Source organism: Ischnura elegans, chromosome 10 (assembly GCF_921293095.1).
Source record: "Ischnura elegans chromosome 10, ioIscEleg1.1, whole genome shotgun sequence".
Lineage (NCBI taxonomy): Eukaryota > Metazoa > Arthropoda > Insecta > Odonata > Coenagrionidae > Ischnura > Ischnura elegans.
In genome coordinates, this window is record NC_060255.1 from 8,762,525 (window position 1) to 8,778,899 (window position 16,375).

Consider the following 16,375-nt stretch of genomic DNA (forward strand, 5'->3'; position numbering starts at 1 on the left):
TGAAAAAGGCTAGATTGGCACCCATGCGATGCCACTCCATGTGACGTCACAGGGACCTAGTTTCTATACGAGTAGATAGGAGTTTTACATCGTCTGAGATTACCAATGCAGGCATGAGGCACAGACTTCAGGGAAACATCTCTTAATAATCGCTTATTAAAATCTGCCCATGGTTGGAAAGTTTCCTTCGTTTGATAAGGTATTAATAATCCTTATTTAAGCCAAGCGCTACCTGCTAGCAGCCTGCATCTTATCAGCGCTCAAAGCCTCGCCCCAAGGTCACCTCACACGCCGATAGCTGGAACCAGAAATATGTCACTCGGACTTTTCCCATCATTCCTACTTAGCCGTCGCGTTTTCGCGCGCTTGAAAATTTTCACTTTTCATTTAATCGCAAAAAATAGATACCGTAATTTAAAAATCTAAGAGCGCTAAATGCGTACTCCAGGAGAAATAATCTTTCAATATAGGCAATAAAAAATAATAGGAAACCACCCAATTCCTCTTTTTCAATAGAGTCACATTCTAATGTAGGCATCTCCTCAGCATGACAGCATAGCACTTGGGACATAAGTTTGCATGTGTGTACTTGAAAAAGGGAGAGGGATGGGCTAGTGAGGATTATGGGCTGGCTCCCTTTTTGCCTTTCTCCTGCAAGCTGTGACTGTTGGCTGCTCAAGCTGGCCATCTCCTTAGGCATTCCCTCCACCTCTCTCAGCACATACTAATACAGAATTGCATTTAAAACTTGGCTTTGGAATTTCAAAATACATCCGTCATTAATAAATAGCAATTTATGGATTATTCTCTCTTTGACAGTACCTCATTAACTATGCTCCTCATCTAAAGTACATATTTCAAGGCTTTATTCAAACAAAAAAATTTTGTTCACTATGTAGACCTTTTCTGACACTCCAATTGAAAATATATGGCTATATAAAAAAAATATATATAAATTTATATATAAATTTGGTTTGGAGCCAAATCAGACCACCAAGATCCTTATATGACTAAATTATTGGTATTCACTATTTAATTATTTTAGTTCAATCAACAGGTAAAAATCCATTTTACATTTGTGTAGTAGTACAATAAAATTACTGACTTGCCTCTAAAATTCAAGTGTACATTACATATATTGCAAAGTATAATTGAAATGTAATAACCATTGCTAAAAAACACACTTATAATGTTACATGGAAAAATTTATACAGTTGAGTAAAACAAAGTTCAATAGGTGTTTTAAATGTCAGCAAGTTGATGACATTTAGCTATTCAGCACTGCCCTCGATTATATGCATTAGTATTGTCTGCATATACCGCAATATGAAACAGCTGAATGTTACAATATGCAGTAAACATCGCAGGAATTTCAAAATATTACTTACGGAAAATAGAGGTTGGTTAAATAGTTCACTTTGAACCTGTTCAGTAAAAAGAACAGTTCAAAATATGTTTATCGGACGTTTAGAAATAAATGAAATCTTAGTGTGGTACCATATGGTTTGTGCATCTGGTCACAGTAATTTTAAGCAAATTCTGTCCTGGGCCTTTACTTATTAATCCGTGTGCTTGACAATATTTGCTGTTCACTTGAAGAATAAACCAGAATTAATACTTAACATCCCAGCACCTGAAGTTATTAGCATATTTAGCACCAGAAAAGGTTTAGCGTAGAGGTAAGGTAGAATGTAAAGAATAGTAAAATATGTTACACCTATCGAATTCTGTAACAGAGGGTGCTTTCCAATCACCTTGCGCAGATTAGCTCACATCGCAACAGATTGAAACACACTAGCGCAGACGAACAATGGTGCAGGATGTGTTCCCATCTGTTTAGCGCAGATGACGTCACACCTGCGATTGGAACACGCTTTGAGCTAAACAGTTTAAAACAGATCAGCGCAGATACGAGATTGGAAAGCACCCATATTTAAATATTAAACATGGAAAGCAAAGAAAAAGTTAATGCATTGAGGTGTATTTAAGTGCAATTAAGCTAAGTGGTCAAGATAAAATACATAAAATTCCACGACATGAAAAACCTAATGTCATCAAATAAAATCGCTGTAGGTAACGTATTGTTTTCATTCCTTCCAAAATCATAGATATATGTATGCCTCTGTGGGTAGACTTTCTCGGGAAGAGTACCTAGTCCATCCCCTTTGATGTCTAATTACACTACAAACAAGTAATTTGAGGAAAGTCGAAGCCAAATTTTTGTTTCTCAAATTCATCAGTTCAGAACTCTTAATGCAACGTAGGGTAAAATACAGATAAACCCAGTTAAAAGTTAATTCCATACCAAATAATTTAATAGCAAAATGTATAGTGGATATAACATAGTTAAACAATTCACGTTTAACTTTTCCATTTGCTGAAATAGATTTTTGCATTAATATAACTAATCAAAATAAAGTTTTAACCTAATTTTTAAATTAACTTTGAACCATAGCACAAATTACGAATAGATAACCGACCCGTAAATTGACTGTGAACCTAACCATCGCTTCCTGTTCATCGAACGCAAATGTTCAAATGAACATGAAATCAAAATGAACGCGAGATCCCAAATGAACAGCCAGAAGAAACGAAAAAAGAATACCCTCCGAAAAATGAATGCCATGGGGAAAAGAACGGCCTCTGCATAATGAATACCCTGTGAAAAAGAACGGCTAAGACGAACCTAATATTTTGAACACCCGTTCGAAATATTAGGGCGATTGAACCGTTCAGCAGCTATCCTGTACGTTTTCATGGACAGAGGGGAATGGTAGGTAAGGATCGGTCGTCTATGGCACACTTCGGTGGCCTTGGATGGTCTGCATCTTACCAGCCATCTATTGTAGCCACCATGCACTTGATGGAGTACGCTGCAATTCAAAATACCTCTTGGTGAGCATACCTGATGGACCGAATACGCTGCACGTCTGCAGTGCAGTCATGAACAGTGAACTGGGAGTTTTAGAGAACTGTTCATTTTATAACCGGTTCATTACAGTGAGCAGTTTGGTTCTCTTTGACTCAACTCAAATAGAAAAACGTTCGAAAGTCCAACTTTAGCGTACGAAAGTCAAATACAAGGTGTCTTTTTGGAATGTATGAAAGTGTGAATTGTACGTAAGTCAAGTGCACGAAAGTTGGGTGTACGGAAGTTGTGGACCGCCTGTAAACAGAACCATTACCTGCACCAGATTATGAAACCTAAAATGAATACTATGAGTGCAATTACTATTTTTAATAGCCACAGTGGAATGGCTTTAAAGTGTGCACAGGCTATTCCGAGACCCCGCCATTACGCACAGTAAAAGCGCCCAAGGAATGCAGAACATGAAGAGTTAGAAGCTTACAATTAGCATAGGCAGGTAATGCACTGTTAGTGATGACATATGTGAAAAGCTGATGCTGCACTTTTGGTTTATTTAATTTAAACAATTATGCATTCTTTTTCATGTTTCAGAGTCATTATTGAGAATGTTAAATCAATAAATTCATACTTGTAAGTTTTGTTGACCTTAGGGTCCATCAGATGCATATGCTTCCTCATTTCTTTGTTACATATCTTACCCATGCGTGTTATATCAGTTGCAGTTTCTTGCTACTTGCTTTCGTTCTACTTAACACATTCCGTGCTGACCGTCTTTTGAAGAAATTGCCCTGTGGCTGACTTTTTGGCAAAAATTTGTATTTTTTTATTATTATTTTAACGACGTGATCTTATGACTTGTGATGCCTGCTACATGTTTTCGCACTTTTTTTTTTTAAATTACCCTTCATTTCTTGAAAATTTGAAATTTTCAAAGTATCCTGTCAAACCTTTGATACCTTCCCGCAACACACCTACATGATTCCCACATTTCTTTGCTCTTTGTCAGTACTGTAGCGAAAACCCGTTCAGACTTTATCACTTTCTCGAAAAAACTAATGGAAATAGTAATGCAGCAAACGTTATTTTTATAATCTGGAAATGATACATTCAAATACGATTTTAAATGTTTTATTGCTCAAAAGAAAATATTGTGAGTATTACCAATATTTCCAGCAAATGTGTTGCTCCCTATTATGGAAAAATTATTATGAAAAATATGATATCCTTTGGATAAGATTTTATAATGATAAACATTGGTTTATAAATGAAAGGGAGAATTTGTATAAACGAAGAATTGTTGCAACGAAACATATTGTTTTACAAATCAAAAATTGACCAGCATTTTTAGAATAATTTTTCAGTTACTAAATACTTCGCATATAAATAAATATTGAAATAGAAAATATAAAAGGTAAACATTAAAAAATAATTTTTTTCTGCTGGGTAAATAATTTTCTGCATCACAAATTCTTGTGATACTTCTGGAAACAGTAAAGACACAATCGAGGATCAGGTAGGCAGGTGGGGCTATAATATGATGTGTCCTGGTGGACATTCTTCTTGAAGCACTGCCTACATCTCTTCTGTTTTCGTCTTTTCTGTCTATCGTGTTTTTCATATAATCGGGTTAATGTCCTAATAAGCCCTTGGTTTTGGTTGAGGCAGGCTAGGATGACTATCTCCTCAAAGGGATCGAAGGTTGGGACAGATATTGTCATAAGAGATTCTATAACTGGAATTAGAAAGTCGATGAGAGGAATTTTTCAAAAATTTTCTTTGAATAAAAATTACGTTCAGCAACAGTGATTTCAGTAGGTGGATTCCCAATTTTTAGTACCATTTGATGGATTTCCTTTCAATGGGAAAGTCAGATATCATTTGATCCCAATGATCGAGGCCACAATTGTAATTGCTGTATTCAACCACCGCATGTGGCTTTCTCGGCGTGCACCCTCCTTTTTTCGTAGATTCGTTCATTTTTTGCACTGAATTCAGCGATGATCATCCGCACTTCCCTCTTATCCATCCACCTTAGGATACCGATTTTATACTCATGAAAGGCCTCCACCACCTCACCTTTCTTTAATTCATAGCAGAGCACCAAAAGAGGAATAACTTTCTTGCCTCTCCTCAGTGTCCCCGTCAAGTTAGGTTTCCCATTTGGATGGAGTCTAGAACTGGCTACACTGTTATAAAAGTTATCAATATAAAAGGATTAGCCTCAGTCTAAATGATCCTCCATTATTTCTTTACCATCTTCTCCGAATGCCCTTTTCCAGACACTTCTGAGTTGGAGGACCTGCAGCGCCAACCCCTTTGCTTCCGTCAACATATAAAACTTTATTGCGTACCTGTAGCGCTTTCCCCTCACATATTCACTATATCCCAGCCTAGCTCTCCATGGAACCATAGACTCTTCCAAACTTAGGTCACGTGAGCGGGTCACTACTTTTTCCATTGATTCCTTGAATGCGTCTATATGGGGCTAATTTTGAATAATCAGTGGGCCAGAGAAGTGTTAGAGTCAGAGAACGTAGATAGGTTCTTGTTGATTTGAAGGGCTTGGAGAATCGACATGAATTGATCAAGCGACTTCTCTCTCCTGAAGCAATCAAGTCATATAAAGATTGAGCTTTTTAATTATTGAAGATACGGGAAATTTTGATAATTCTTGTATGAAAAATAAGGCCAAAAAGTGGGGAAATTCTTCTATGGTTAAATATTTCCATCTAGTAAATTTCCTTCAGGACACGTATTGCCCATTTTATATCCTCGGATGTATATATCCTCGGGCCGGATCAGTTTCTCCGAGTTCGGCGACATGTGACTGGGTTAGTGGAAATTGTTCTATTAGGCTTTTTTTTTGTTGGGGAGGATGCCAAATAGAATGCTTGTAAGTATTTCAGATATTATGGAAAAAATCAAGTAATGAGTCTCTAATTCAAATGCTAGTGAACATAAGGATGGGGAAGTCTGGCTATTGTGCATGAAATGTAAATAGTAAAAATAAATTGCAATGTGGAACCAGGACTTCACTGAAGTTATTGTAAAATTTATGCAAATACACTTATTATTTCATGCATAGCAGCAAATAAACAGGGATAACAACAAATTTTGCCATGATGAAATCATAGCAAATAAAATTCACTCGGAAACTTTAAAAGTATAAAAACGGAAGCATTTATTAATATCGTAAGGATAAAAATACACATACCTGGAGTATGTCCGAAATTAGGCAACCAGCTAAGCAATTTACCACGATAGCGTTAATTGAAGTTAAAAATAAAAATAACAACAAGGGAAAAATATTTGTATTCCTTCTTGTAAAAACCAATTAAATAAGCACAATCTAATCATTGCGTTAAAAGTCATAAATAAAGATAAAATACCTTGTAATAAAGTAATTACCTATCCTCGTCAAATGCAAAAGTATCTTTTTATTATTTCGCTTTGAATATTTGTAAAAGTTTTTTTTTAAGGTATAATAAAAATTGTGAGAATATATAACTGTTTTCTGCATTATAAAATGAAAGTAATAAAAAATACATTGTAAAAAGCCACTCCCAAAGACGTCCTTGCAGAGAAAAACTAGGTAAAATAGAAAAACACAGAAAAAATCGAAAAAAAAATTTTTCGGAGCTTTCCGCACGGCAAACAGGCAAAGAGTGGTGACTGACCCTATCCCATGCCCTAACAGCGGTGGCTGGCGCTCAGGGCGGAATATAACGCAAAAGGGAATCATGACGTAGCGTCTACGTCATCAGTCACTGGGTAGTGGCTGCCATGACGTAGACGCTACGTCATCAGCACGGAACGTGTTAAGTGAGATCAGTATAATATCTGCATTATATTATCCATGAAATAATAACAAGTTAATATCTTTTCTTATATTACCAATTTTCAACGTTTTTCAACACACAAAATTGAACTTTTTTGAAACATAGGCAATTTTAATCACATCGTTAAGAATCTTGAGCAGACATTTTAGTGTAGATAATTAAGACATTGCATTGTATCATATAAAAAGTCTTCCGAGGCAGGATCGTTCCGCCACCTTCCACCTTTTTCGTCTGCAGAAACAAATGCGATACGCTATTTCACATCATTTCCCTTAGACGATATATGTAAGTAGACCTGCCGTTCGGGCAGAACTCTGTGGCCAACATCGCACGGCAGGGAAGTGAGTGGGATGAGGGAGCGTGACGTCACGGTTGGGAAAGCAGACGGTATTCCGTATAAGCGCTTGAGATATTTTAACGCTCATACGCTGCAAAGTCGCTGAAAAGTGAAGACATTGGGCACGAAAAATGATTGTAGACTTAAAAAATATATTTTTACGATGAACTAAGGCATCTTATAGCTTTGACTTTGCGCAAAAAGCTAAATAAATCAAGATGAAATGAGAAGCGATCGTATTAAATACATAGATTAAGAATGCCATATGCAAACATGGGCGTACCCAGCGAGGGGCAGGGGGGGCAAGTATCACTTAATTATTTCCGCAAAAACCAGTTTATTGCGATCTCGTTAATCTTTAATAACAATAATTAAGCAAATCGTTTTATCTATAAATCCAGCACAATGAAGCCACGTATTTAAACTGAATATACGCATTTTGAAAAATCCTACGTGAGATAAGAAAGAAGGCGTGGAGCAAAACCCCACGATATCTCACAAAGGGTGTAGGGAAGGGTTCATAAAAAGGCAAAATTATTTTAGAAATATTACTTATTTACTAGTGGAGTAACCTAACGGTGACATTCCTAGATAATGAATATACAGACTGTCCCAAGGGTCGTGTGTCATATTTGACCTGTAATTTTAGTAACTTTTCATCGAGCAATATTCATGAAAATTGGTACACTTATGGGGAAAGGTCCTAAATTTTTATAGTGTAAGCAATATTTTACAATTTTGACCTTTTGACCTCACAATGTGGGTCCAAACAAAAAATTTGAATTTGCCTTTCCCTGATGGGGTTTAAATGTTAAAAAAGTCGAGATCGAAAAAAGTCTGAATTTCATTGACCAATATGTCAATTCCTAGGGTTTCGGACCCGAGAAACCCGAAAATAACACTTTTATTTACGAAAATGCAACCGTTGATCCAGTAAGGTCACCGTCAAGGTCATAAGGGTGGCAAAAAGAATAGCATATGGACAAAGGTGTCAATCCATGGGTTTTATAGGGTGCCCAAGTCATTGGTATTGTCCAAATACCCGTATTATTCACTAATTGACCTCCAAGGTTAATATGGAGGTCAAAGGTCACCTAGGTAAACGTCCGGCCATCGTGACAACAAAGGTGTTGAACCTTAAGTTTTGAAGGGTGCCAAAGTCGGTTTTTCAGTTCATAGATCCGTATCGTTGATTTTTTGCCCACCGAGGTCTCCATGTGGGTCAAAGGTCATAGAGTTAAACGTTGGGCCATCATGACAACCGACGTGTAAAACCATAGGTTTTGAAGGGTGCCAAAGTCGGTTAGGCAGTTCATAGATCCGTATAACAATTTATTTTGACCTCCGAAAGTCATATTGGGGGTCAAAGGTCATAGAGAAAATATGCAACACGCTTACCCCCCCTTCCTTCCGAAATTTTTCCATTTCCTCGCAATATTTTACGACAGGACTCCCATGCCCTCATATTTGCACGCCGCAGTTGATTATTTATTTCTGTTAACATTCTTTTTATTTGCCGCCCAAAGTGAAAGACAAAACTCCGTTTAAAAATATATTGGCTATGTCCGAAACCATAAGGTAAAACATAAAAGAAATGGATGAATCCAGCTTTTATTTTGATTGCATCATGCAATGTGATAAAAATTTGACGATTAAAGAGAAATATCATAAAACGACAAAATTAATAGGATAATAAACTGAAATGTGAACATGGAGTTTTAATTGTGCTAGTCAACCATCCAACCGCAGAAATGGTTTCAATCAAACTAATGTTTACAACGCAAAAATAGTATTTTAATATTTATATTTTTTTTAATGTCAACACAATTACAATTTACAAATATGACGCATTAAAAATGAAGTTAAGTATATTTTATTTCTTTGGCATATTTCTTATGTTTGAGTGATTTTTTTCTACATTTCTTTTGCGGAAAAGGTCATTAAATTTTTCACACGAATTTATTTAGTTATACTATTTCACACATTCAAAGTCTCAACAGTTGATGGTGATTTTTCTGATTCAAACACTTCATTTACAGTAGCAAAAAATGCGTTCAGTCGCAGCACGAGCTTGTGGTAAGGGCAAAGAATATTCCTTAATTTTAGAGCACCATTGTATGGAATATGCTTTGTTTCATATGATGAAATATTTATAACCATTCGTACTCCATCAAGATTTGTGCTGAAGCCCAAGATTTTACCTTTTTCTAACCAATATATTTCTTTAATAATGATACCTCATTAAAAAGATCATATTTGGAACTATTATTATGTGAAATTTTTTTACGCACAATGATCGAACGATTTTAGAATATGATTCCAATTAAGTTCATGTTTTAATGTAATCCAATGAAAATGTTCAATATAATTTTAATACAGCGTCCACTCTTCTAAATAATCTTTGCAGTTACTATAGAAATTTTTAACGTGATTCATGATATCTGCACGATTTATTGCACCCGCTTTGAGCTCACTTATGCTCTTACCGTTGGTTAATTGAAGAAAATTACTCTCTGACCGATTTTGATTCAGATATTTTAAACTTCATTCGCCACTTCGACTGCCAAAATTTTATCACCTTGAATAACTTCAATAGCATTTTGAAAAAGAGGTGATTGATTGTGTATAAACTCTAGCTAAATTTGAGGATTCTTTTTCAAACCCTCTTGTAAAATTCTAGGACATTAAACCTGTGATAGAAAGTAGGAATTCATAGTGTGTTATAATTTAAAAATTCTATCTACAGCTGACGAAATAGGTAAGTAGCGCGTTTTAAAGTAACCAAGTATTTTCTGATATTCGACTTCCGCAGTTTCACAAAATTCTTTCAGTATTTGAACACGCACAGTGTAATGTAGAAATAAAAATATATTTTAATGACAGCATTTTCTACATCTGCGGGCAAGAAATCAGCAGCTGTTTGAACGGCGTTATGTATCATGAGCGCTGCAAAACCGATTTGTTAACTGGTGATGTACAGGCTTTACATCTGAAGGAATGACTATGAAAAATGGCAAGGAAATACATCCTTCTGCTAATGCTGGTTTCTTTTCTTCGTCTACATAAATTGTTTTTACTAAAAATTTCTGTATTTTGGAGGAAGATGCAGGAGTATTTAAATATCTTTTATGCTCTTGCGTCTCCAAGTGCTTCGAAATATCATTCCTACTGCCGTGAAAAATAGAAAATTATCCATTAAATTTCACACATTTGACAAAGTAATCGCTTCTGGATTTTTTTAATAAAATGAGATTCACTTCTTAGATGATCTTCGAATTCGCATCTTCTTTTGTTACACATTATGGCAAAAATATGAAAAAATAAAATATGTCATGAATTAAAAAAACTTTAATTGAAAACTCTGTAAGTACATACATACAAAATTATATGAAAATATTTATTAAGTTATTCAATTAATTAAATATAATTGATTGTTACATAGCAAATTTATTTTAAGCCAATCCTCTCTTTCTTTCTAATTATAAATATGTTAATAGGTATTATTTATTCCCAGAATTTTCCGTAGCGTACGTAAATCGTAAGTGTCACTTGCAAGGCCGGCGCTAGACCTTTTTCCACCATCACAAAATATAAATAACAGGAGAGCTGTCTGCTAAATAAAATAAATATAAGCATTTATGAAATAACTAAATTACTTTCCTAAATTATCTGAATGCTGATTTGTTGACATCTCTTTTTTAATAGCACTACCGCGCAGTTCAATTTGCATTGCATAGAGATCGTTTGAAAAATTACTATATGCGAAGGCGTTGCCGCGTTACTTTGTGGACGACCGGCAAATTCTTTACACCACTACCCTTTTCCTCACTAAAATTCCCCCCATTTCCAATTTTTTTGAATGATTTCATACTTTTATAACGATGTTCCGAATGATGTTAGATAGCTAACGAGATAAGAAAAAAATCTGCAGAAGTGTACAAAGAGCTTTCTCTTCATTTTACTGCCACAATATGTTTTCGTTTTCGTCGCTGCCAATATGTTTTCGCCGCTGCCAAGGCCGAAAAATGCCACTTTTCATTAATTGTAAGTTCACCAATCCAACCATGGTTGAAAGAATACTTCTCGTGCATAACACAATAAATATTAAAACTTTTAACTGAAAAATCGCGAAGAAAATGGTCAAAATACCTCAGTGATACAGTGAATCCCCATTCGTAACCATGCACTACAATGATGCGCTTCCCAAACGTGACGTCACGTCGCTTTAAAAGTGGTAGGGGAAGGAAGGGAGCGGAGGGGAGATGTTGGCCACAGGGCGAGCCACGGGTAGGGGTGGGGAATGGCGGGTCTACTTACTTATATGGTCTAAGTCATTTCCACAAAACATAAAGGTACAATAAACATACACCGATGGAAGCATTTGAGGCATCAAATAACAGTGATTCATTTTTATCAGTAATTGCTAGATTTTTAAGCAGAAAATACCAAAATAATAGGTAGATTAATTGCATAAATTCATTAAGTACATAGAAAAGTGGCTTCCTCGGTTGTACATTGGGATGATGATTGAAAAAGCAATGCTTTGCATGATTTCATTCAGTTCGGCGCTTATGAATCGATTAGCTGGTTTGTTATTTTGGTATGGATATTTATTGACGCAAAAAACATTGCCTTTCGCCTCGATTTAAGGCAACGTTTATTGGATAGAAATGTCTCCGTTGCTGCACCAATCCCGTTCCTTTATAAGTGCTTACAATAGATTTATTGGCTACTATTTGGTCCACCTTCGGTAAAGCATCAATTTGCTATAGCGAGTGTTTCTTTGAGCACTGCGGGGTCTCGTTTTATTGAGATTTGCACTGTATTAGAATGCTGCCTCCTCAACACTCTAAATTACTATTGGCACACGAACAATCTGATCTTTAAATTGAATATTTTGGAATAAGTATAATAAATGTAACCCATGACATTTATTGAAAATTACTCACCCTTGAGTTGTGGAAGCAGTTACAGATACAACCATAATGGTTGCCTGAGTCAAGGTTTGCTGCAACGCCTCACTGCCCTTGGCTCTGGCTAAGTCATTGCCCAATTCTCGAACAGTACATACATATTCAAGGGCACCAACTACTAGAGATTCAAGTTCAGGGAATCGTTTGCTATATTTATCTCTTACAAACCGATGAATCACACCTGAAAAAATATAATTCTGAACTGTAGGTAAGAGACAACAACACTCAGCAGCAGCCAACACCACACATGAAGGCCAAAAATTATTTCCTTAAAATAGGATTAATTTCCAAATATGTATAGGCTCCCATGATCACAATATGACCCTTAATATTTCTCTATAAACAGGATAAAAAATATTAAAAAACAGTATACTGATACAAAAAAATGTAATTTTGCCGCAAGTATAGAGTCAACGCGGCCAACTCATGGCCCAATAAAGTGGCATGCTGCCCCAGTTCAGCAGAGAAAAGTCTGTCATGTTCTTCAATTGGGTTCTGTTCATCAAGATCTGCTTCAATTAAGGGTGCGATTCATAGACGACACTGAAATTGCTCACTTAACAAAGTCTCTCTTTACGGTAAAGTGAGACTTTAGCTAAAGTTCGATGCAGAGTCGTTTCAAGGATCTCACTTTATAAAGTGGCACTTTAGCTCCTAAAGTCTCGATCATGCATTGAAATTTTGAGTGTTGGCAATGAACGCTGCGAAAAAGTGAAGAAAAAGATGACACACGATTTTAAATGCGTACTTGTTTACAATTGTTTCTAGCGAGTTTTCGTGTTGTATTTTGCTAAGATTTTATTAAGCGCATTTTCTCGTTTTCTCATATTATGTGCGAATGTAAATGAACACTGCATCATTGAAAGCTTTTCCCCACTACCTTTTTTGTACGTTAATGACTGAGTTAGCTGAATAAAAGCTCACTTTTAATTAGCTTCGTGCATTGGTAATGCCCTTCGATGTTTCCAGCGATGTAAATATTAAAATGATGATATTTACACGACATTTTCTATGATTAACTGCAAACGGTTGTTAGGACTACATGCTAGGCGAAGTTGATGGTGTACTTTCATTGAAGGTGGGTGAAATAGTGAAATTCTCTCGCGTTAACTTGAAACTGTACCAATTATTTGAAGATATATCTACCGATCAGTGGTTGTCTCAGTTGGACGCATATTTTGAATGAGGTATAGGTGTTTGCTGAATTCTTTTCTGCTTACCAATATTTTAATTCTTAGAATGTTGAGCTAAGGCGTTACATGCTATACTAGAGAAATGGACATTCAAGAATACCCACATCATCAAAACCAATGAATGAATGGCCACACAATGAAACATTTTGAATGTGAGAATGGATTTATATCAATAAATATCTCTTTGTCTGCTTCAAATGATGCCTCGACATATGTGAATACCTAACCCGAGTATCCATTCACGAATTTTGTAGTAAAAAATGTCAATGAAGTCTGTGATGCTGTGTAAATGAAATTTCATAACAATCCTACATCCTCGAGAAAACATTGCTTTGCTGCAGATAATATGATTATGAAGGAAAGTATGTTTTAATTTTTTTGCTGCCTTTCATGACGAGATCTTATATCATCATTATAAACATTCAAATGCATAGTCGAAAAAGGAAACAGAAACTCGACTCAATTAAAATTACAGAAACATGTTAAACGTGATATGGAGGCATACGGCAAGAGTACATTAAGCTAAATTTGAATAAAAACGCTTAAAATGCAATGCAAGGTATAGAAGCTAGCATTTGGCTGACCAAACGACATGAAAATCAAGTCTTCGCGTACGAAGGCTATTGACGCCAATGTAAACAGAATTTTGCTATCATATTCAAGTATCTGGAAATCATGGAACATAAACGCATAAATAACAGAAGTACTTAAAAATTAGCTTGTGTACAAATGCAACATAAATTATGTCAATATGTCCAACCACTTACTGTGTTGTAATTATCACACGACCGACAGAGTTTAACTTCAAAACATAAGTAATGGGTCATCTCCATCAATACCGGCACGATATATTTTCAGGGAAAAGACATATATTACGTGTCTGGTTATTTCTTGAAACACGCCACTCTGCTGCTGTGTTCTCACCAAAAAATTAGTTCCTATTCATTTCCGTAACCCAAATATCTTCATATTTCAACTTCAATAACAGCCGGTGCCGCCATATTTATTTATCCGTAAAGGACACTTTAGCCCTAAAGTGAGCTCCGGTTGGGCACTTTACGGTAAAGTGACGATTCGGCCATTTTTCTTCTAAAGTGGCTTTTATGAAACGGAAAAAGCAGACTTTAGCCCGGCTAAAGTATACTTTAGCCTAAAGTGCCGTCTATGAATCGCACCCTAAGCGGCTGCTCCATGTAACCGGTGGACCCATTAACCAGCCTCTACTGCTTTAATATGTACATCCAATAAAAATTACATGTATGAAAGATAATTTAACTGATAATCTGGCTCCATGACCAAAATACCTGGCATTTAACTCACAGATATCCATCACTTATACATCATCTAACCATTCTAATTGCATCAGACAGTGGCCAACACTTGTTCCTACAACCCCAGTAGGTTAAAAGCATTTTCTGGTCCAGCCATGTGTTTGCCGACATAATTATGGCCGAATGTAGACATTCCGTTCAGGGAGTCCATACAAATGGTGGCTTTACCTTGATGCAAATTAGTACCTATGAAAGATTAGCTTCTGATATGGTGGACAAAGCCTTAAGAAATCATCATTGAACGTAAACAAAATGTCCACACCGTAGAGTCTGTGCCAACCGGCTCCATTTCCTCCTGAACTGAGAATACCCATAATAACAACAACAATAAGACAGCAATTTAGGAGTTTTTTTAGTGCAGCTCTCCACTAAGCTCTCTAATTAGCCCACAATTACACTTAAATGCAAGTCTTTTCCTATACATTCTCAATAACTTGTCCTCTAAAATTGATTCAGGGCGACATAGCATTCAAAACTGCCTAAAATGGTCATTAAATGCCTAATGAGCATCGCCAAATGGCTTGGAGCACCTTATAAATCCTTAATAATAATAATAATAATTAATTTTTATTTGTTTGGAATCTAAAAATACCCAAATACACACTATCTAATCCAACACTGTCGCGGCAACAGTTGGAAATTAGTTCACAGAATGTCGGAGAATTAATGCGAAAGAGAACATTATGCCGGAATAGTGAAGACCGAAAACTGATGGAAGACTCCATTCTTCTATATTGTCGTGTCACTATACAGCAAAAAAACTTGATATCTATCTTAATTTTGTTAATATACTAGCTGCCATCATACTGACATTTTATTCATCCACCTGAAAAAAATTCTGACCATTACTTTTATTACACAAGCATATGGTGGCAGTGAAAATCAAATTACTCCGACATCAAGTACACCTTTAAGCCATTCATACAACACATCACTGAAGTTAAATGCTGATTACTCACCTATTTCCGTATCGATGTCGACAGCAAGATTATTAGCTTCGACAATTAGTTGATACTCGGGATCAGCATCTGCTGGTCCAATAGTCTTTCCAACTTTGCGAGGCATGCCTGCATACTCCTGAATTTGCTTCATTATGCCCTTAAGCCTTTCAGAATCTCTTAGTTTAGCTATTTGCCGCACACATGTTATCTTCGTTTCTTTAAAAAATATGATGGAAATCAAATAAAATGAAAAATCAAAGCAAAGTATTGGCGAAACTAAGTCACGTATTAGTTTTACTCAATTTCCTACAACTTTAAAAGTCGACTAACCATCTTCGATGGAAGGTATGGTTACATTTGCGACAGTTCCCTGTGCAAGAGGCATTTCCTCATCATTTTGCTCCTCTCCATCATCTCCTTCCTCAAGATCAGCGAGTAGCTCGTCGGCTAATGACATTATAAGCCGTTAAACCTGTTGAGAAGAAAAAGAATTCAATGACAAATCATATGCATTTTTAACAATACTGAATACATTTCGCACCAAAATAATAAAGCGTTATAAGTGCGAAAAACAGCAAAAAATTTGTAAACTGAGAGTCATTCTGAATTAGTTGGCCCAGGACCTTCCCTAGAAAACCTCGCCACCTGATCCATAACCGCATCTAATTTAGATTAAAGGGGAAAACTTACTTAACCAAGGATATTAAATACCTACGGCAACGAAACGGCCCGAATCAGATTTATTTTCTAACACAGAAAAGTCATATCAAGATTCACTGAACAAGAACGTAATAGACGAGAGATGGACTGATGGACGATAACCATTCACGCCAAACACTTGCGCTCGTGCTACGTCATTGCCAACTTCAGATTGTTTACCTCTTTAGTTCTT

General features: G+C 36.0%; 1 protein-coding gene across 3 annotated transcripts in view; it reads right to left on the minus strand.

The window, feature by feature from the left end:
• Window positions 1-16,334, minus strand: part of LOC124166592 (U4/U6 small nuclear ribonucleoprotein Prp31) — a 33,128-nt gene extending 16,794 nt beyond the window's left edge. Inside the window, exons 1-4 of one of the 3 annotated variants that reach the window (XM_046544171.1) lie at window positions 16,199-16,334; window positions 15,814-15,955; window positions 15,502-15,699; window positions 11,995-12,199 (exon numbers count right to left, since the gene is read on the minus strand). In XM_046544171.1, coding sequence (XP_046400127.1) covers window positions 11,995-12,199; window positions 15,502-15,699; window positions 15,814-15,940 — 530 coding nt within the window. In that variant the 5' untranslated portion in view covers window positions 15,941-15,955; window positions 16,199-16,334. Of the gene's footprint in view, window positions 1-11,994; window positions 12,200-15,501; window positions 15,700-15,813; window positions 15,956-16,173 lie in introns of all 3 variants that reach the window. The other 2 variants (XM_046544172.1, XM_046544173.1) reach the window with 2 other exon arrangements.
• Window positions 16,335-16,375: the final 41 nt, after the last annotated feature.